The sequence below is a fragment of the Pristis pectinata genome, chromosome 15, assembly GCF_009764475.1.
Source record: "Pristis pectinata isolate sPriPec2 chromosome 15, sPriPec2.1.pri, whole genome shotgun sequence".
Lineage (NCBI taxonomy): Eukaryota > Metazoa > Chordata > Chondrichthyes > Rhinopristiformes > Pristidae > Pristis > Pristis pectinata.
In genome coordinates this window covers 6718549-6741610 of record NC_067419.1, presented here as the reverse complement: position 1 = coordinate 6741610, position 23062 = coordinate 6718549, and the positions used below count along the sequence as shown (strand labels likewise).

General features: G+C 47.4%; 1 protein-coding gene across 4 annotated transcripts in view; it reads left to right on the top strand.

Moving 5' to 3' along the window:
• Positions 1-23062, top strand: part of yaf2 (YY1 associated factor 2) — a 122516-nt gene that overhangs the window by 65802 nt on the left and 33652 nt on the right. For 2 of the 4 annotated variants that reach the window (XM_052030607.1, XM_052030606.1), the window contains one exon: positions 1146-1229. The exons of the other annotated variants lie outside the window; for them this stretch is intronic. In XM_052030607.1, coding sequence (XP_051886567.1) covers positions 1146-1229 — 84 coding nt within the window. The remainder of the gene's footprint in view (positions 1-1145; positions 1230-23062) is intronic. 4 annotated transcript variants of the gene reach the window in all.

Sequence of the window (23062 nt, the reverse complement as noted above, 5' to 3'; positions counted from 1 at the left end):
GAATAGTCCGGCCATTTGGTCTGTACAGATCTTCAGTGCTCAGCCAGGTACGCCGTCTGGATTGGGCACTCTCTCCGTGGGTTCACCCTCTTGGAGGATGCTCTGGCATCGGCCTCAGAGACCGCGATCATGGGTTTCAACAGGAGCTGTAAGGGCTCAAGTGGGTGTGTCGTTATTCTCCTCTCAAAGCAAGCACAAAAGGCACTGAGCTCATCCAGAAGTGATGTGTCATTGCTACCCAGTTTTTTAGGAACATGTCAACTAAATCACTGTTCACTGTATTTGTGGTCTGTGTCTGTGTATCATGTCCTCACAGTGAACATTTTTAGCCCCACTACCATTCTGCTGTAACTACGGTGCTCCCCTCAGACACCAATAGCCCTGTCCTGAATTACGATGCCCTGCGCTGAGGACTGGCTCTAGCACCGGTAGCTCTGCTGGGAATGCCTATGACCTCCCTCATCTGTGTAACTCAACATTTTATTCATGTGGTGGTCCCAGCTGGAGCCCTGTGCATGCACGCCTGAATTCATGTAGTGCCCACATGTGTAAATGTTCCTAGATGCATTCATTTTAAGAACAGTATTTTACATCCTTCAAAATTACCATGTAATTGTAGTACGTAATTGTTGATCTAAGAGTGTTATATTTGCCACTTGGAAATGTTTTAGAAAAAGACTTGGCAACATAAACTACAGTTGTATTCTTTACACTAAATGCAGATTCAGTGGCACTTTAAAACAATCATCAGACATCAGTGGTAATAGTGTTGTGAGCAATGACACTTAGAAAGCTCACCTTAAATCCATTTGACGTGTGGAGACCCTCTTGTGTTTGTTTTGCATTTAAATATACTGGTGAAGCAGCTTTATGTATAAAGAAAAAACGTCATCTGTAAATTGAATGCTTATTAAATCCCTTTATTCAATCACTGTATCCATGGAAACATAACCCAAGTTGTAACACATCAGTTTTTTGGGCATGATCCATCATGTTCCCGGTTACCTTCTCAGTTTATTCTTTGCATGTGGAATTTTGATGAGTGGCTCCTTTGGTTCTGGCGGAAGTCAGTTATGGGCCAGCAAGTGCTTTACGGCTGTCAAGATCGCTTCTCTGCCTCATTGCTTGCACCCTTTCCCCATTAGCCCATCCCAAGGGAAGCCGCTGGTCAGCATCACCACCTCGAAAAGCCACCCAGGACGGCCGACAAGATCCAACCCAAGCAGCATGTGAGTATCTGACATACCAGGGTGCACGCACATTCTTTAGAGCAGCAGCAAGGCTGACACCGTTCCTTCTGTACCTGCCCAGACCAGTCACTGTAAGTCAGTTCAGCCTCACTTTCCGAGAGTGGAACTGCTTTCTCATTTTTGCTCTCTTTTTTATTGCATGCACTGGATTGAATAATTAAGCACTTCAATGTGAAGAATAACTTCTGCAGCTAATGAACTACAGTAGGATGTTTTTTTTTAAGGATTTTAAAATTTATGGAAATACTTTCTTTGAAGTTGTGCATGTATGTTGTATGTTAACAGTACTGGAACAAGAATATTCACCGTATCTGGGCCCTGGAATGCATCTTTAAGGAAGTAGATATTTTTTTTAAATGCACAGTTGTCATGTGTGAGTGTTTGGCTGAAGACGATATGCTCTTCACAGTTGTAGAGTGCAGTGTGTTACCTCATGGATGAGGGAAACAAATATTCTCCTTCATACAGTAAATGCTGGAAGCACCCAGCTTGTCAGCTGGTTGTGTGAAGGGGGTGGCACGGTAGCGTAACGGTTAGCGCGACGCTATTACAGCGCCAGCGATCGGGGTTTGATTCCCGCCGCTGTCTGTAAGGTGTTTGTGCGTTCTCCCGTGTCTGCGTGGGTTTCCTCCGGGTGCTCCGGTTTCCTCCCACATTCTAAAGACGTATGGGTAGGTTAATTTGGGGATTTAAAATGGGCAGCGCAGACTCGTTGGACCGGAAGGGGCTGTTACCACGCTGTAAATAAAGTTTTAAAAAAAGTTCATTTAGGCTTATGAATTCCTTCTGGATCGGGAGATACTGAAAGACTTGGTGAGCTTTTGGGAATGGGATGTCCATTAGCCGTTTCCTTTCCTCTGGACCCATCTTCTCTTTCCTTGTCCTAACATCCCTTATGTCATTCAGAAATGTTTTGATTGCTTCTGCCTTTCAAGTGGCCATACGTCAGTACCTCCTGTCTCCACTCTGGGTCTGGCCACTGCGTCTCTGCTGGCTGGGACCCTTCCGGTACCAGCTAACTGCTGCCTGTTTCCAATGTTCTCTGTCTTTGCCTGTGGTTACCAGCATTCACTGCCCTTGCCTTTGATAGTAGCTAACTGCAGAGCCAGTTGTTGCAGTGTAGGGCTGCTGCGGGTGAGTGTTGTTATTGAGCTATACAGCAAGGCCCTTCGGCCCAACCAGTCCACGCTGACCACGGTGCCCACCCAGCTAGTCCCAATTTCCCGCGTTCAGCCCACATCCCTCTGAGCCCCACCCCTCCATGTACTTATCCAAGTGTAAACTGGAGGAACAGCACCTCATTTTCCGTCTTGGAACCTTGCAGCCTAACGGCATGAACATTGAATTCTCCCACCAGGTAATCCCCACACCCCTTCCCCACAACCCCCCCCCACAAACCATGCTTCTTCTTCTCTTCTTCCCTTTCCTAGCCTTTTTTTTCTACCTTTTTTTCCTCTCTCTCTCTCCTTGCCTTTGACCCAGCCCCCTGGTGGATCTGCTCTCCCCTCCTCCCCCACACCTGCCTATCACTATCTCTTACCTGCATCTACCTATCACCACCTTGTGCCCACCCCACCTCCCCTCTTTTGTCCACCTATCACTGCTCTGCTTTTCCCTCCTATATATTGGGCTTCCCCCCTTTTCCTATCTTCAGTCCTGAAGAAGGGTCCTGACCCGAAACATTGACCGCCTGCTTTTCTCCACGGATGCTGCCCGGCCTGCTGAGTTCCTCCAGCATCATCGTGTTTTTCATCTTATCCAAGTGTTTCTTAAATGACACTATTGTACCTGCCTCAACCACTTCCTCTGGCAGCTCACTCCATATCTGCACCACCCTCTGCGTGGAAAAAGTTGCCCCTCAGGTCCCTTTTAAATCTTTTCCCTCTCACCCTAAATCTATGCCCCTTAGTTTTGGACTGCCCTACCCTGGGAGTTACTGTCAACCTTGTCTATGCCTCTCATAATATTAAACATTTCTATAAGGTCACCCCTCATTCTCCTACGTTCCAAGGAATAAAGTCCCAGCCTGGCCAACCTCTCCCTATAACTCAGGCCCACGGGTCCTGGCAACATCCTGGTAAATCTTCTCTGCACCCTTTCCAGTCTAACCACATCCTTCCTATAACAGGGTGACAAAAACCATACACAGTACTCCAAGTGCGGCCTTGTACAACTGCAACATAACGTCCCAACTCCCGTACTCAACGCCCCAAATGATGAGACTGTTCGGGGGCTCTGGGATGTAGCTTGTTGGTATCCATGTTCTGAACACCCCCCCCATCACCCCCACCCCCCCCCCCTCGCCCCCCAAGATGGTTTAAGTGAGAATTAAACATTGATTTTTAAAGCAGATTTGCATCGTAGCAACCAACTTTCCAATTTGGCACAATTTTCCTGCTTTTGCTTTGAGATGAGATGAGATATGTTTATTAGTCACATGTACATCGAAACACACAGTGAAATGCATCTTTTTGCGTAGAGTGTTCTGGGGGGCAGCCCACAAGTGTCGCCACGCTTCCGGCGCCAACATAGCACGCCCACAACTTCCTAACCCGTACGTCTTTGGAATGTGGGAGGAAACCAGAGCACCCGGAAGAAACCCATGCAGACACGGGGAGAACGTACAAACTCCTTACAGACAGCGGCCAGAATTGAACCCGGGTCGCTGGCGCTGTAATAGCGTTACGCTAACCGCTACCCATGTCCTCTGGTGGATGATTTGTCTATTTTATTTGCTATGTACACCTGGTGCAGACAGATCAGCTATGATCAGATAACACTTATGACCCGTAAAGCTTCTGTGTGCTTTCTACACACTTCATTGGGCCTGCTGTCACCACTTCAGTCTCTCCCTCCCCCTCAGGAGCTCTCTGTCTCTGTCTCTCACCAGTCTACCACTTGCCATCTCTAGCATTGACCTCACAGTGCAGCTCCCCAAACAAGGCCCAACCTTCTGGCAGCCGCGAGGAGACGTTGCAGCTCTATAGGTGGTGAAGAAAGCACGTGGCATACTTATCTTCAGTAGCTGGGGAATAGAACGTATGAGCAAGGAAGTTGTGGTACAATTTCACAAAACTAAAGGGACGATGCGATTGTGCTGGAGAGGGCCCAGGGGAGATTCTTCAGGATGTTGCCTGGGATGGAATGTTCCAGTTGTGAGGAGAGGCTGGGTTTGTCTTCCTTGATAAGACATGATTTCTTTATCAGTCACGTGTACATCAAAACACACAGTGAAATGCATCTTTTGCGTAGAGCGTTCTGGGGGGCAGCCCGCAAGTGTCGCCGCGCTTCCGGCGCCAACATAGCACCCCCACAGCTTCCTAACCCATACGCCTTTGGAATGTGGGAGGATACCGGAGCACCCGGAGGAGACCCAGGTGATGAGCAGCTTCCGGCAGTGTGAGCCTTCGTGCAGTGAGTCTTTATCTTCAATAGCGCCTACGGGGACGCTCCCACCAGTCGAACCAGTGGTGCATGATCACACTGTTTCCAATGCACTTTTAATAAGCCTTGAGGCGTGAAGATGAATGGTAATGAAATGAAGAAGCCAGGCGGAACGTTTGAACAAAAAGATGGCAATATCCTCAGCATGTCCGGTAGCTCAATCTTATTAATGAAACCACTTCCCTGTCCAGCCCTGGCGGTACCTTCCGCCCATTCCGTAGCTCGCTGCCGTCTCGAGTTACTTCTCTAATGGAATTGGGACGAAGGACAGCGAGGAATGGAACGGCGTCGGCGGAAATGTGATCTTTTCAACCCCCCCCCCCCCGAGTCAATGACTGGAGAGTCTTTCTTTGCAGAGCATTGAGAATGTGATTGTGACACTATTGATCATGCAAATTCAGCTCCATGAGTAATTTGTCACTTTCTGTGCTGTTTTATTGATGAGAGGTTTTGTTACGCCCTTTTCCCTCACCCGTGTTTGTTCCTCTTGCATCTTATTAAAAGTCAGGTCATTGTGTTACAGTACTACCTCCGCCACTGCATGGTTGAAGTGCACTTACTGGACGAAAAAAACACATGATTGCTTGCTGCCCTCCAGTTGGTGAGGATCTCTGAGGTTTTCAGGGCTTTCCCAACATTATGGGTCTGAAGAAAAGCCAAGTAGTTGTTGGGGTTTTTGTCACCCTCGCAGTTTCTAATGTGATCTGGGAATTGCTGTGTCACTGTGGAGCTGTGTCTGGTCTTCGATGAATGGTGGGTGGTATGTGGATGAGAGAGAGCAGTATGGACACTGAACACCTAGCCACAATCGAGCTCCTTCACTCCGTCTGCCGTACCAGCCGGGATCTCCCGGTGGGCAGCCGTTTTAATTCCACTTCCCGTTCCCACACCGACGTGTCTGTCCACCGCCTCCTCCACTGCCAAGTTGAGGCTAGATGCAGATTAGAGGAGCAGCACCTCGTATTCTGCCTTGGTAGGCTCCAACCTGACGACATGAACATCGATTGCTCTAACTTCCGGTAACCACTCCCCTCTGTCCTCCTTTTTCTCTCTTTTCCCACTCCCATCTCCCTCACATCCTCCCTCCGGTTCCCCTCCTCACCTCTTTCCCTTTATTCCATGGTCCACTGTCCCCTCCTATCAGATTCCACCTTCTTCAACCCTTTGTCACTTCCACCTATCACCACCCAGCTTCTTGCATCATTCCTACCCTCCCTCACCTGCCTATCACTCTTCCCCCCCCCCCCACCACCCGGATCCACCAATCACCTGTCAGCTCTTGCTCCGCCCCTTCCCCCCAACCTTTGTATACCGGCTACCTCCCCTCCTTCCAGTCCTGATGAAGGGTCTCGGCCCGAAACGCCGACTGTCCGTTTCCCTCCATGGATGCTGCCCAACCCACTGAGTTCCTCCAGCTCCTTTGTGGGTTGCTCCAGAATTCCAGCATCTGCCGTCTCGTGTCTCCGAGTAGTCATAGATGAGGCTGTTTCGTATCTTAATTTTTACTCCCCAAGCTAGTATTTAAGCCTGGATGTGTTCCATGTGACCACAGAGAACTGATCGCTCATCTTCAAATATGCAGAATGTTAACCCGTCCTCGTTGCAGAGAGAAAGCCCGTGAAACTAAGTTCATTATGTGGAGATCGGGTTGTCCAACCAGTAGAAACATCGTACAGAAGGCACCCAAGATGAGGCACTCATTGAAAATGGCTGGATTTGTTTAGCTCTGTGGGAGCTGGGCACGTAGTAACCAACATACTTTGGGTTTTCAGATTTCTGCTTGTGGTATGCATGACAAGCGGACACTCATCTCGCTCTCGGTCATACATTGGTCACACCACTGCCGGGGGTGCTGTCGCAGCTGAAGAATTATAACTGGCTAAGGCACGGGTTCAGGGAGATGGGAAACTTCTCCTCCAAGAGGGAGCTTCTTCACCGGACTGTCCTGCACCAGGCCTGTCCGTCACATTCACTGCTCAGGATACACGTGCAGCACGTCTCCCCACATCCTGTCGGCCATTCTCCTCACAGCTCTTCTGCAGGGCGGCACGGGCTGTGAGTGGATGCAGGGCCACTGGTGGGGGGGGATCCCGCCCGCAGACTGTCCTGACAGCTCCCGTCTACAGAAGGTCTGTTCCTCCCATCTCCAGATTAAGTTATCTTTATTAGTCACATCGAAACACACTAAATTATTCTAACCTCCACACATTTAGAATCAGTTAATAATTAAAGAAAAATTTACTAATTTTTTAAAAATTAATCTAATTATTTAATGAACTAGTAAGTAAAAATTATGTTCAATTTCAAGTTCAAGTTACTTTATTGTCATTCACCCCTATGCTATAAAACTTGGAGGAACAAAATGTCGTTTCCCCCAGACTCTCACAACAGAGGACATACATAGAACAGAGGACATACAATAAACCCAGTCAAAAAAATTGTGCAAGAAACAGTATATAAAGAATACAAATATTAATATTGTGAGGATTTTAAACTAATTAAAGGAAGAAAAGCAGGCCACTTATCTCTCTAGCCAGGTGGAATGAGACCATTCAGATGAAAGGGGCTAGACAAGCTACAGCAGCTGAGGCAGTGGGATCAGTTACCGAGAGCACTTGGTCTCTGGGCTCAGTCCAGGACAAGACCACTGCTGGACTCGGTGTGGAGCCCTATGGTGGAGCGAGGGGTCAGGTGCGTTGCCATCTGTCCTCCAGGGCAGTTTGTACTTGGGTGCTGCATTGTGCAGGCTCGGTGGTCTGGAGCACGCTGATGTATGCATTGTAGTTTGCTGGGAGTCCATACCGAGCTGTCCCTCAGCGCCATCCGTCTTTCTGGACCGTTTGACAATGAGTGGGAAGAGTCCCAGCCCTTCAGTGACGGGTATATGGATAGGAAAGGTGCAGAGAGGTCACGGGCCAAATGCAGGTAAATGGGACGAGCTCAGTAAGTTACCGAAGGGCCTGTTTCCGCGCTTGTATGGCTCTACACTTACAACAGTGATGCACGTTCTGACCCAGACTGTCCCCATCCTCGGCAGTGACCAAGGGAGCAGAGACGTTACCAGATGACGCACAGCCCCCGGAGCAAACTCGCCTAATTCCAAGGGTTTATCATTGGGCACTTTAACGTCAACCTCGCCTCACTTCGCAGGGGCAAAATGATCAGCAAACTGCCTTGCCTTTGCTTTCAGGACCAATGTTAATGGCCACTTAACAAGCATGCAAGAGGCATGAAACAACAGTTTCTATTGGTGAAACCGATTCGTCCAATCACAGAAACCGCTGGAAATTTTACATGTATTAGTTCGACCAGAAGATAGGTTTGCTGAAAGACACAGTTATGTGCATCCTCATGGGCTTGACCTAATTGTATTGACGGTTACTTCCACATAATGCTAGTTAAATGAACTCTACTGACTCCATGTTTGATTAAATAAAAATCATTCTATTCACGTTGGCGATCATGTCTTGGTCATCAGCTAATTCAAGGAAGTTGAGGTGTCTCTCTGACTCTTTTTATGCAGTCTCCACAGAATTGTAACTTAAAGTTTGTACTGGTCATTAATTTGCTTTTTCTGCAATGGACAATAATGACAAATGAAATTGTGCAGTGTTGCACACTATAACCTTGGTCATTGTGTGACTAGGCGGAGTCAGCATTGCTTTATGAAGGGGAAATTGTGGTTTTCAAATCAAGGATGTAACCAGCAGGATAATTGTGGGGGGGGGGGATGGGGAGGGGAACCAATAAATGTAGTGTATCTGGTTGTTCCAACGGCTACTGATCATTACATAAAAGGTTGCGTAGCGATAGCGTAGTGGTTAGCGCAATGCTATTACAGCGCCAGCGATCGGGGTTCGATTCCCGTCGCTGTCTGTAAGGAGTTTGTACGTCCTCCCCGTGTCTGCATGGGTTTCCTCCAGGAGCTCCGGTTTCCTCCCACATTCCAAAGACGTACAGGTAGGTTAATTTGGGTTTAAAAAATGGGCGGCGCGGACTCGTTGGGCCGGAAGGGCCTGTTACCACGCTGTAAATAAAATTAAATAATAAATAAAAAAAATAAAATCAGAACTCACAGGCGGCAATAGCATGGATACAGGGTCAGTTAAGAATAGCAAACAGAGTTGGAATCGTTCCTGGGATGGTAGACCACTGGTTGTGGTGTAAAAACCACCAGGTACAGCCTTCAGCTATACTGCTTTTCAGAGAGCATTTTTGGACTACACTGTCTGTTGGATACCTAATTAGGAAGTTGGGTTCTATTCCAAGACCACTGCTCTTTGTGATTTTTATAAATGACTTCGATGTGGAAGGGTGGGTTAGTAAGTTTGCTGATGATACAAAGGTTGGTGGTGTTGTGGATAGTGTAGAAGGTTATTACAAGGGATATTGGTAAGATGCAGACCTGAGCTGAGAAGTGGCAGATGGAGTTCAACACAGAAAAGTGTGATACACTTCAGGAGATCGAACTTGAAGGCAGAATACAAGTTTAATGGCAGGACTCTTAGCAGTGTGGAGGAACAGAGGGATCTTGGGGTTCACATCCATAGATCCCTCAAGGTTGCCGCACAGGTCGATAGGGTTAAGAAGGCGTATGGTGCGTATCATCTTGTACGCCTCTATCAAGTCACCTCTCATCCTTCTCCTCTCCAAAGAGAAAAGTCCTAGCTCTCCCAACCTATCCTTTTCATCAGTCGGGGTATTGAGTTCAAGAGCCACCAGGTAACGTTGCAGCTCTATAGAACTCTAGTTAGACCACACTTGGAGTATTGTGTTCAGTTCTGGATGCCTCATTATAGGAAGGATGTGGAAGCTTTAGAGAGGGTGCAGAGGATGCTGCCTGGATTGGAGACCGTGTCTTATGTGGATAGGTTGAGTGAGCTAGGGCTTTTCTCTTTGGAGAGGAGAAGGATGAGAGGTGATAACTTGATAGAGGTGTACAAGGTGATAAGAGGCATAGATCGAGTGGGCAGTCAGAGACTTTTTCCCAGGGTGACAATGGCTAACACGGGGGGGACATAATTTTAAGGTGATTGGAGGAAGGTATAAGGGGGATGTCAGGGGTAAGTTCTTTACACAGGGAGAGGTGGGTGCGTGGAACACACTGCAGGCAGAGGTTGTGGGTGGCTGGCAGAGGTTGTGAGGGCAGATACATTAGGGAAATTTAAGAGACTCTTAGATAGCCACATGAATGATAGAGAAATGGAGGGCTATGTGGGAGGGAAGGTTTAGATAGATCTTAGAGCAGGATAAAATGTCAGCACAACATCGTGGGCTGAAGGGCCTGTACTGTGCTATCATTTTCTATGTTCTAGGCTGCTCCTATCTTCAGCTCTGCCCGTGCACTTAGGCAGTGCACTCCAGATTCCAACCATGCTCTGAGTGAAAACTGTTTCCTCAAATCCCCGCTAAATCTCCTACCCGTAACTGATCCTCTCTAGTTTGGACACCTCTGCTCAGTCTCTAACTCTGCATTCTATCTGTGGCCCTCCATAGTTTTCTGTACCAGTCCCGTCCTGTACACCACCAACCCCCACCCCCCCCCCACCCCCCCAGCCTCCTCCGCTCCCAGTTAACTCAGAAGGATAGAGTGCTGATGATAGGAAGGGAGAATGAACTGAGGAGAGGGGTCAAAAAGTCTTCACAGAGTCGAGGGTGGGTTAGGTTAGGTGTCAGTTTACAACACGCAGCAAGTGGGATGGGTGAAGCCTCGAAAGGCAGGACAGGAAGTAGTCGCCTTCAGTTCTTCACACCGGTGAGGATCTGGCCCTCTCCACCATTTGCTCATTTGTAACGCACCTCCCGGGAGCTGCAAGCACCCAGCTTTTAGTGCGTGGCCTCTTCTCACAGTGTAAGCTGCTTCAGAATGGCTGAGACCGGGAGGGGCATCCAGTTCACGTAGACTCGCATTGCTCACTTATACACAGCAGGACCACAGCCTTGAGTAGAACATGCTGGCTCTCTGCACCGACTCTGTGCAATGGTTGCTGAGCAACGCAGAATTTCTTCCTCTGACAGAGGGTGGGAGGCAGGAAAACAGATGTAGATTTCATGCATGTCTTGAGCTCTGTTCCCTATTTACAGCATCCAGGTTTTGTCTGTATTAATTTCCTGTTACCCTTGATTTTATTTTGACTGAGCTGGTGTGGTTTGTGCCATTTAGCAGAGTGAATTGGAAAGATGGTAAACAGAGACTCTTAAAACCTCTCAGTTCCACCCACCTGAAGGTCACCAGCCCTCTTACAGATCATCATTCAAAATGAAACTGACAGCAAAAGACATCTGATACATATTTAATATCACTTATACCTCCAGTAGGGCCACGTCACTAGGATTACATTGAGTGCTTTTTTTCTTCTTAATACTGGTGATTTTAAAGGGCACTTTAAAAGCTGTCATTAGACTATTTAGGGCTGAGTATGTCCCTGGAGTTTCACGCCTGCTGAGACCCAGACTGAGAATTGGCTTGTCTCATCGCAGCTCATTTTTGTCCCAGCCTTGAATGAACATCAAGCTCCAGTTATTGCCTGCTAGATTCGAAGGGCTGTTCCAATAGCATCTTGCCAGTTGCCGCAGAGTTTGCTTCCTGCTCCAAGTCGGAATTTTCTTCTTGTGCTGGAAGTGCCAACGTCGCATTTTCCTGCAGTGTTTCACCACATTACCTGCAGAGTTTCAGTGGGGCATCGTTGCAGGTTGGTGAAACCACTTGATTAATGTCCATAACAAACGGTGGGACACTGACCCACAGAGAAGTCCGCTGCATGGGTTCCCACTGCTGATCCATAAGGGTGAACCTGCTGACTGACACCATCCTGAGCCCATCAGTGAAGCTCTGGGCAATGCTGGGGACTCAAGGGTAGGCTGGGAAAAGCCCCGCGCCCCCCCCCCAAACAAACTGCTGCGAATAACTTGGACATATGGCTAAGCCATAATACTTCTGGCACTCAGAAGCTACTCAAAAGGGAACAACCGCAAGAAACTGCAGAGAGTTGCGGACACAGCTCAATCCATCACGAAAACAGCCTCCCCTCCCCATGAACTCTGTCTACACTTTACACTGCTTCGGGAAAGCAGCCAACATAATCAAAGACCCCTCCCACCCCGGTGATTCTCTCTTCTGCCCCCCTTCTGTCAGGCAGAAGATACAAAAGCTTGAAAGCACTCATCACCAGGCTCAAGGACAGCTTCTATCCTTGCTGTTATAAGACTATTGAACGGACCCCTTGTACGTTGAAGTTGGACTCTTAATCTCTCAATCTACCTCGTCATGGCCCCTGCACTTTATTGTCTGCCTGCACTGGACCTTTTCTGTGACTGTGACACTATACTCTGCATTCGGTTACTGCTTTTCCCTTGTACTACCTCAAAGTATGTTTTTAAAATAATATGTATGTATGGCTTGCAAAACTAAATTTTTTTGTAACTTTATCTCAGTACATGTGACAATTATAAACCAAAAGCAATGCAGTTATAATTGTTAAATTCTAATTCTTTTTTTATACAAACTAAAAATATTTCTAAAATAAAAACATCACAGCAAACCTAAATAATTAAATAAAGATAACAATGTTATTTTACTTTCCTCACAGCTGACTTCTGGGGGGAGATTCCAGAGCTTGAGGTATTCCAGCAGGAGGCAGGGCTACAGGTAGTGGGGTAAACACAGGCAGGTTGCACAAGAGATTGGAGCTGGAGGACTGGCTGTAGGGTTGAAGGAAGTCGCAGAGGTCTGTTGCTTGACCCATTCAGGGTTTGAACTTGATTGATGCTTGACTGGGAGCTAATCCAGCAAGCATACAGATTGATGAATGAGGAGGACTTGGTACTAATGAGATGCAGAGACCAATGTTTGGGATGAATTTTTCTCACCTTGAATGCTCATATTAAAGAAATACTGTTTCACCTGCATTAATGAGGTAGATTGGCCAAACTATGTAGTATTGCTTAGTGTTCATTTTCAAAAAGAAAATGGGATGGCACAATTTAATTCATTACACTTCAAATGGATTATCATCCAAATGTAGCAACTCAGGCTGAAACCACCACACCTGATTTGTATACCACTGCAGTTCGACTTCAGCACAGCCAGTGCTAGGGATTCATTGTCTGCATGAGATCAGTCCTGTTCCTGCCTCCTCTGTTGTTTACGAACCAGTCTATTGCAGGCACTAAGCCAGAATTCATTCAATACTTTTGTGAAGTTGAGTACGTTTACCTCCTCCTGACACAACCCTGGCACCCAGAACCACTGGAGTTTGGGGAAAGAGTTGGGATTGGCCATATGGGGATATGGTGGGAAAAGAGCTTGGGGACTTGAGGATAGGCTGGGGAAAAACCCCCGTTCAGATTTTGGTAGTAATGGGGGGAGAATGTCGGCTTTAAAATATGGGAACGAGGAAAGGGAATACATTGGGGGTGAGAGGGGAATGCCATTGGGAAGGAAGACCATCAGGGTGAATTAGAGGAGGAAGACATTTCAGAATATACTGATTCTAAATGACTTGAAGGATTTGGACTCCTGTTTGAGGGGACGTGAGTGCTTTTACATCAGTGGTGTGAGATCAGTCATTTGAAACCATTTCACACTTGACTTTGGCAAAAGAACAGCAAGATGTATCCAGGATCTGAGAGGGGAAAGGTGCCCACAGATTAGGTCTTTTAACCCTGTAGGCAGAGCTGTAGCCTTTTCCCTGGTGTTTAGCCAATGTTTAGAACGGAATATCTGCTTGTATTCTCATTACTGATTGTGTGATGATTGCTTGCAAATTGGTGATCAGAGTTCCCTTGGATACAGCAGTGACTGCACTCAGTTGCATTCTGAAGCACTTTGGAACCTCTTAGGGTATAAGTACAAATGACTTTTTCTCACTTTTTTCCCTTGGAACGTGAAGAAAGGTCAGGTTACACAAGAGGTCTGCGCTGGAGCTTTGGATGGAGATGTGCTTCTGGGATGGGTATGTTGCCTCCCTGGAACCTGCGTCAAAGATATCTCTAAGCAGCTGAAGAATGTTCTGGGGAAGGAGCGTTCACAGTGCATGGTGCTATCTGCGGGTAGGAAAAGGGACGAGGTCCTGCAGGCAGATTTTAAGGGGTGAGGAAAGAGATGATGAAGCAAAACCTCTTATGTGGTCACTCTCTATACCCAACACTGAGTATAGAAATGGGAGGTAGTGAAGTATATGGAGAGAGTGCAGGAGAGAGAGCTTTCTGTTCCGGGACCATTGGGATCTGGAGTGGGTAGAGTCCTAGAGAAAAATGACATACAAGCAGGTCCTATGGCCCACCAATTCCTTGCCAATATCAATCACCTGCTTACACAAATATTGCACAAGTTCCTTTTTTATTCTTCCCACATTCCCATCAAATTCCCCCCGGGTAGAGTTCAAGAGTCAGGAAGTTATGTTGCAGCTTTATAAAACTGGTAAGGCCGCATCTGGAGTACTGCATTCACTTCTGGTCATCCCATTACAAGAAGGATGTGGAGGCTTTGGAGAGGGTGCAGAAGAGGTTCACCAGGATGCTGCCTGGATTAGAGGGCATGAGCTATAAGGAGAGGTTGGACAAACTGGGGTTGTTTTCTCTGGAGTGGCAGAGGCTGAGGGGAGACTGATAGAAGTTTATAAGATTATGAGAGGCATAGATAGAGTAGATAGCTGGTATCTTTCTCCCAATATCTAATACATGAGGGCATGCATTTAAGGTGAGAGGGGGTAAGTTCAAAGGAGATATGCGGGGCAAGTTTTTTTACATAGGGAGTGGTGGGTGCCTGGAATGTGCTGCCAGGGGTGGTGGGGGAGGCAGATACAACAGAGGCGTTTAAGAGGCTCTGATATCAGCTCATGAATGTGCAGAGAATGGAGGGATGTGGACATTGAGTAGGCAGAAGGGATTAGTTTAGTTAAGCGCTTAATTACTAGTTTAATTAGTCTGATACAACATCATGCGCCGAAGGGCCTGTTCCTGTGTTGTACTGTTCTATCTTCTATGTACATTCTGGACACCTTCCTTGCCCCTCCACTAATTCAACCTCCTATCACCCCTTCTCCGCAGTCAGGAGCAAGCATGTTGTTTGTGAGGGCTGTTGCCTTGTGGGTGGGTGGTGACCAGTGGAAACTGCTTCATTCTCCAGATCTCTGTCTGCTTGTGCGGGTCCCATAATGTGGCAAGGATACTGTCAGCACTAATACTGTCCCAACTGTTGACTCAGTAAGAGCGAGGGTTCATTGGTGGATGGATTTAAAGGGAAAGTAACAATAGGGATTGAGGGATTGATGAAGGATTTATCCCCTGATGTTTCTGGGGTGGTAAGGTGTTGCTTGGGTTCTCTCCTGAGTTGGGATCTCCTCCCTTGTCTGCCCAAATCAAAAGAGAATACTTTTTCATTTGGCACCTTTCACAGCCTCAAAACTTCATAAAGCATTTCGCTACCAATTAACAGTTTGTGAATTATATTTCCCGACTGGCCCTGTCCATTAATGAGTGATAGAATGTCAAAGCTGTTCACAAATATTCAGTGGGCAGTGACGGCTTTGGTCATCAGTATCTAAGGGCAGTGGGAGGTCTACCCCCTTAGAAGTCAAAATGGTGGAACCATTGCGGAAGGTCAGGGCACGGGTCGGCACGGTAGTGTAGCGGTTAGCATGACGCTATCACAGCGCCAGTGACCTGAGTTCAATTCTCGCCGCTGTCTGTAAGGAGTTTGTACATTCCCCCTGCGTCTGCGTGGGTTTCCTCCGGGTGCTCCGGTTTCCTCCCACGTTCCAAAGACTTACGGGTTAGGAAGTTGTGGACATGCTATGTTGGCGCCGGAAGCGTGGCGACACTTGCGGGCTGCCCCCCAGAACACTATGCAAAAAGATGTATTTCGATGTACGTGTGACTAATAAATAAATATCTAATATATAAGTATATCAGTCATTTTCAAAAGTTAGAGAAACAAAGGACTGCAGATGCTGGAATCAAGATGAAAAACACGATGATGCTGGAGGGACGCAGCAGGCCAGGCAGCATCTGTGGAGAAAAGCAGGCGGTCAACGTTTTGGGTCAGGACCCTTCTTCAGGACTGAGGATAGGAAGAGGGGGAAGCCCAATATATAGGAGGAGAAAGCAGAGCAGTGACAGGTGGACAATGGAGGGGAGGTGGGGTGGGCTCAGGGTGGTGATAGGTAGATGCAGGTAAGAGATAGTGATGGGCAGGTGCAGGGGAGGAGGGCAGAGCAGATCCACCGGGCGATGGGTCAAAGGTAAGGAGAGAGAAGAAAAAAAGGGGGCTAGGAAGGGGAAGAAGAGAAGAAGCATGGAGGGTGGGGTGTGGGGAAGGGGGTGGGGATTACCTAAAGTGGGAGAATTCAGTGTTGATGCCATTAGGCTGCAAGGTTCCAAGACGGAAAATGAGGTGCTGTTCCTCCAGTCTGCGCTTGGAATTCTCCTGGCAGTGGAGGAGGCTGACTGACATATCAGTGACAGTGTGGGAGGGGGAGTTGAAGTGAGTGGCAACTTTTTTTAGATTTAGTTTAGTTGGTGGGAGTTGAAACAACTAAAGGGGTATTTAGAAAAGTTGTCCTCCTTATACAGATTAAAGTTTACTTTGTTCTGCCTCAAGCTCTTATAAATTCAGAGTAAAATCTCCAGTTTATACACCACGTTACGTCGACACTGCAGTGCTGCAGCTGATAGAGCCGCTGACTCACACCTTCAGTGACCCAGGTTCAATCCTGACCTTGGGTGCTGAATGTGTGGAGTTTGCACGTGTTCTCCCTGTGACTGCACGGGTTTCCCTTGGGTGCTCCGGTTTCCTCCAATGTCGTGTGTTAATTGGCTGCTGTAAATGGTCCCTCGGGTGTAGGTGAGTAGAATAACCTGGGGAGGGTGGAGGGGTCGTTGATGAGAGTGTGGGGAGAATAGAATGGGATCAGTGTAAGTGGCTGTTTGACAGTTGGCACAGACCCGATGGGCTGAAGGGCCTGTTCCCCTGTTGTATGACTCGCTGACTCCCCATCACGATTACTTTTTAACCTGGACACACTCTCCTTGGATACCCACAACCCAATGGTGTACATTGAGGTCCCATGAACCACAAATGAATGAATGGCCAATTAATGAGGATAGGTTGAGTGAGCTGGGGCTTTTCTCCTTGGAGAGAAGGAGCATGAGAGGTGACTTGATAGAGGTGTACAAGATGATAAGAGGCATAGATCGAGTGGACAGTCAGAGACTTTTTCCCAGGGCCACAATGGCTAACACGAGGGGGCAAAATTTTAAGGTGATTGGAGGAAGGTGTAAGGGGGATGTCAGGGGCAAGTTTTTTACACAGACAGTGGTGGATGCGTGGAACGCACTGCTGGCAGAGGTGGTGGGGGCAGATACATTAGGGACATTTAAGAGACTCTTAGATAGTCACATGAATGATAGAGAAATGGAGGGCTATGTGGGAGGGAAGGGCTAGATAGATCTTAGATAAAATGTTGGCACAACATTGTGGGCCGAAGGGCCTGTGTTATAATGTTCTATATTCTAAAATGTGTTTATTGGTGGTGGTGTTTGAGTATTAGATGTCCATCAGGACTCGAGAGCCCCTTTTCTGACTTGAATGGTTCCTGGGAGTCCTCTGTGTTGGCACTCCCAATGCTGGCCCTGGGTTCAACACCTCGACTGGGCAGCGCAGCTCCCTCTGTATTCCATCGGGACCTCAGCTTTGTGAGAAGTACTGTGGGCCTGGAAGTCCCCAGCTGGAGCCATTGCTGCTCACCGTCCGCAGGGCCAAGCGGTGTTGGGATGGCGCACGAGGTGTGCGGATGTGGGGGTTGTTGCTGGGCAAGGAAAGTAGGCGACTCGCTGAGACTTTTGTTGTCGGGAGTCGTCTTGGGTTTCGAACCCCCACTGGCTGCCCCAGACACCCTCTTACTTTCCCCTCTCCTCACTCGTCTTTACAATTCCCCGATCCAAGGGGCTGTTGTCTCACTGTGGGCGCAGGCGATGTGGACCCTGGCATGGCCTGTGCTGCAGGCCGGGTGCCTGGGCCAGGAAGCATCATTTCCAATTTCTGTCGCGTCTCTAGGCTTGGCGTACCTTTACCCATAAGACAACTGGTGCAGCTAGTCTATCATCTGGGCTGTGAGGGTGTCCTGCGACTTGTCAGCAGATCTTTCGGAAGGGACGCTGTAACTGGAATAGCTTTTGTATGGTTTTAAAAAAAAAACTCTAAATTTAGCTGTGCTTCAGTTGGAATCTTTCTTCGCCCCTGAGGTATTTTTTTTATTTGAAGTCCTTAAATAGCCCTTACCAAACTATGCTCCATTGTAAGACTGCCAAAAGCTTGCTCCTTCGCTCACAGAAATTCTGTCAGGTTTATATTAGATTTTCCGAGGTATGTTTCCCAATGATGGAATGCTTGGCGATATAGCCACACGTCGAGCGGGCCAACACCAAACTGCTCGTCTCTGACTTGTTCTCCATTGAGCTGCCATGAGACTTGTTAAGTTCTGCTCGGAGCAGCCTTCCTCCTCCTCCTCCTCCTCCTTTGTGGGAGGGGCTGGGAGATGGTGCAGAGAGCTGAGGTTCTGCACCAGCCTTGTGTCCACCAGCTCCTGTCCACCAACTGGAAAACATGACAGTGTCTGTCTTGTGAGAATGGGTGAACTCTGAAGAGAGGGAGCTGGCGGGAAGGGGAGTCTCCCGTTCTAGGTTACCGTTTTGGGCAAATTAAAGTGGAAGGAGCAGAATTTATACAAATGAGCTGCCAAAGTGACCGGGAACTGCCCCTAATTAACCCAAAGTTGCATGTAAAATGTGTCCCTCTCACAAGATTGAGATAACAAGATGAGAACAATCTTAGGGACTCACACGTGTCTTTTTGAGCTCATTTTCTAGAACCATAGAACACTACAGCACAGAAAACAGGCCATTCGGCCCTTCTAGTTTGTGCTGAAACAGTATTCCACTGGTCCCATTTACCTGCACCCAGTCCATAACCCTCCAGACCTCTCCCGTCCATGTATCTATCCAATTTATTCTTAAAACTCAAGAGTGAGCCCGTATTTACTACATCAGATGGCAGCCCATTCCATACTCCCACCACTCTTTGAGTGAAGAAGTTCCCCCTAATGTTCCCCCTAAACTTTTCCCCTTTCACCCTAAAGCCATGTCCTCTCATACTTATCTCTCCTAACCTAGGTGGAAAGAGCCTACTCGCATTAGCTCTGTCTATACCCCTCATAATTTTGTAAACCTCTATCAAATCTCCCCTCATTCTTCTGTGCTCCAAGGAATAAAGTCCTAACCTGTTCAATCTTTCCCTGTAACTCAACTCCTTAAGACCCAGCAACCTTCTAGTAAATCTCCTCTGCACTCTTTCAATCTTACAAATATCCTTCCTACAGTTAGGTGACCAGAACTGCACACAATACTCCAAATTTGGCCTCACCAATGTCTTATACAACCTCACCATAACATCCCAACTCCTGTACTCAATACTTTGATTTATGAATGCAGGATGCAAAAGCCTTCTTTACAACCCTGTCCACCCGCGACGCCACTTTCAGGGAATTATGTATCTGAACTCCCAGATCCCTTTGTTCCTCCGCACTCCTCAGCGCCCTACTGTGCTCTAGTGAAAAAACTCTTAAATATTTGATGTTTAAAAGGCGCATAACCGAGGGGCTTCAAAGATGGGCACAGCAAGGCAGGAGATGGGATAAATCTAGATGATGGACGTTAAATAATGAAGTTGAATCATTTTCCAATGTACAAAATGCAATAAAGTAAAACCTTATGGATATGAAAACAGCAGGTGAATGTCACCAAAGCTGGAGAGACGGAAGGTTCTAGCAGCGGAGGGCATTCTGCACATCGAGCCAGTCCCACTGATCCACTGGCCACAGCAGCACTTACTGTCTGAAATCCTAATCACCTGACCTATTATTTACCCACCCCACTCCCCCATATCTTTGTTTCACACTTGTAACCGAACTTACAGACTGGGAATTGGGGGGGGGGGACCACTCAGCCCCTCCAGCTACTGCCCCATTTAATGGGATCGTGGCTGATCTAATTGTAACCTCAGCTCTGCGTTCCTGCCCTGTTAATGTCAACAGTTAACCTTCCCACCTCCTTGCTTAGCAAGTATCTGCCTACCTCTGGCTGAAAGTATTCAAAGACTCTGCTTCCACCACCCTCTGAGCAAGGGAGTTCCAAAGACTCATGACCCTTCGTCTCTCCCTCTCTCTCTCTCCCTCTCTCTCTCTCTCTCTCTCTCTCTCTCTCTCCCTCTCTCTCTCTCCCTCTCTCTCTCTCTCCCTCTCTCTCTCTCTCCCTCTCCCTCCCTCCCTCTCTCTCTCATACGGGTGACCTCTTTTTAAACAGTCTTCCTGCTTATGTTCTATTAAAGGTTTCCGGATGAGTACCTGAATTTATTCTGCCTCCTTACTTCAATGTAGAGCCTCATTTTTGCAGATTATGTTCCGGTTGTGGTTCCCTGATGTTAGGACTGGATCTGGAGTTTCAGACCGACTTCACTGATCTGCTTCCCTGCTGCAAACCAACACCACCCCCCCCCCCCCCCCCCCCCCCAAATCCGCAGGAAGGAGAGGTGTCTCGGCACGAGTGTAGTCTTGCCGCTGAGCCGGGAGCCCAGTGATCCAGGGCCAGACATCACATGGGGATGGGGCAATGCCGGGTTACCACACACTTGTGTAAGGAGGAGACGTCAACAGTTCAGCAGTGAAGTGAGTGCTGTGCGAACATACCTGTCACAGAAAATTGTTTGAATAAAGTGGTGAAAAGAATGAAATTGAACCCATCCTGTGGTTAAAATACTTGTTTAAAAACAGTGGTTTGAATTGGCTTCAGGCTATTTCACCCTGACAGGGTATTCCCCAACGGTGCAGAACGACTCTTAAGTCATAAATTCCTGATTTAAATTTTTTTCTTTATTTATATGTTTTATTTATAAATGAAGTATAGAGTATAAATGAAAATCATGAGAAGCATAGATAGGGTGAGCAGTCTTTTTTCTTGTGTTTTCTGGTGGAAAAACTCTTAAGTAAGTTTTAAGAGTTGAGGAATCAGAAACTAGAGGAGATAGTTTTAAGGTGAGAGGTGAAAGATTTAATAAGAACCTGAGGGGCAACTTTTTCACACAGCGGGTGGTAGCTGTACGGAGCCAGCTGCCAGAGGAAGTGGGTGAGGCAGGTGCATCAGATAGATTGAAAGAAGTATGTGGACAGGTCTGTGGATGACAAGAGTTTAGACGGATATGGGCCAAGTGCTGGGAAATGGGTTTAGCTTGATACGTCTTGGTCGGCACGGATTCATATGGGCTGAAGGGCCTGTTTCCGTGCTGTACAACTCTGTGACTCTACACTCTGTGTATCCAACACCTGCTGAAAAAGGTTTCCAAATATTCAAGCTAATTGCATGAAGGGGTTGTGACTCTGATTATCCAGGAGAAAATGAACATTTTCTTTGGTATCACAAAGGCACCTTTAACTTGAGTTTAAAGTGTTGTGAGTCAAAGACAGGTAACCTAGGATGGCATTGCAGTCCAGTACCGAGAGAGTACTACATTGTTGGAACTGACAGATACTGAATAAACAAATGTTTGCTTTCTCTCTCCCAGCGATGGAACTGATACACCCTACCTTCACCTTCAGTGCTGTGTCAGTCCTGAGTTATAACCTAAGCACTTTCCTTAAATGCAGTGGCCAGTGAATCCAGCAATTAATTTATATTTGCCAACGAATGCCAAAGCATTTGGGAAGCACTGCAGAGAAATAAGGCCTTGTTCTGAGGGCTATCAATTCTTCTGGGCCAGCTCGCAGAACAGCCAAGTGTAATCGTTCATGTTGAGCTTACCAAGTGATTGCAGAATGGATGTCTCTTTCCTTGCTCCATTTGTCTCAAAATAAAATGTTCATGCAGAGGGGAGAATGTACTTCCTGAGCAACGGGTGGCAGCAAAATCGTAATTCCACTCAGCCGGACTAGCCATCCAGTCAGTTGCTGGGCTCTGCATATTTTGGGAGCCACCTGATTAGTAACCCAGGATGTCGAATGAGGTTTGGTTTGTTTGTTCATTTTGTCTGGGTTCGCCTTAAAATAGTCACGTTGTATTTTGACCTTAGTAACCAGAGTGAAATCCGTACAGGAAAAAACTTTACATTTTATCATCTTTTCCCTTTCCCGCCGCCTCTTCTGCAACTTGACCATAGTTTCTGGCTTCCCAATTAAAAATCCACGTGCCTTGGGTGTGTCTGTCTTCTTGCTTTTGTAACCTTCCCTTGTCAGTTTTCTTGGTGACCAAGGAGAAATTGGATGGAAGTGTTTTCCATTCCCAGGCAAAGGTCTTCCTTCTAACCCCGCAGGGACTGTGTGAATCTGCTCTCATTCAGCAGGTACTGAACGTGACAGGAAAGCAGGTTCACCTGACTCACTAGTGACCATGATGTGCACGAGGAATTTCAAACAACTCCTTGTTCAAAGTCCTGCTTCCTTCCAGTCAGCAGGGAATTGTTCAGTGTGAGTTTTTTATTTAAAAAATACATTGACAGTAAATATCCAAGATATAAACTGAAAACCTACTCAAGTGTTGCAGCGGTTGGTGAGTGATGAGGGAACCGTTCGTTAAATACCAGGGACTCCCCACCTGCAGGGGGTCTGCGTTACTAGAAAACAGGCAGAATCCCCACTTTCCATATTGTGAAGCTGTGTTGTCTGGACAAGCGTCAAGATAAGAGAAACACACAGTGATTCACACATTGAAACACACAGTGAAATGCATCTTTTGCATCGAGTGTTCTGGGGGGCAGCCCACAAGTGTCGCCACACTTCTGGCGCCAACATAGCGTGCCCACAACTTCCTGACCCATATGTCTTTGGAATGTGGGAGGAAACCAGAGCACCCGGAGGAAACCCACACAGCCAAGGGGAGGACAGGCAAACTCCACGCAGACAGCACCCGAGGTCGGGATCGAACCCGGGTCTCTGGAGCTGAGCTTGATATGTAGAGCTGCTTTCACATGGCCAGTAGGATGATAAATGGCAACTTCACCACAAAGTAACAGTCACATTTAAAGGTGACTAGATCCAGTGTTCTGCTGGGACCTGCCTTCAGATGTAACCCCAACCACTGGGAGCAATCGCGTTTGCTGGTTGTGGTCTTGTAGTTTCACAACTATTTTACAGTTCCTGGATCACCTGGGCAAAGGCAGGATTGGCCTGTATTCACTTGGAGAGGCATATGGGATGCCTTAGGTGTTCCTCTGAGACTGGAGACCAGGCTCCCTGCTATTCCAGAGTTCCAACAGGAAGTAAACGTGAGGGCGTTATTCCACATCCTACCACGTTTCACCTCACGACGCGCTGCTGGGTGAC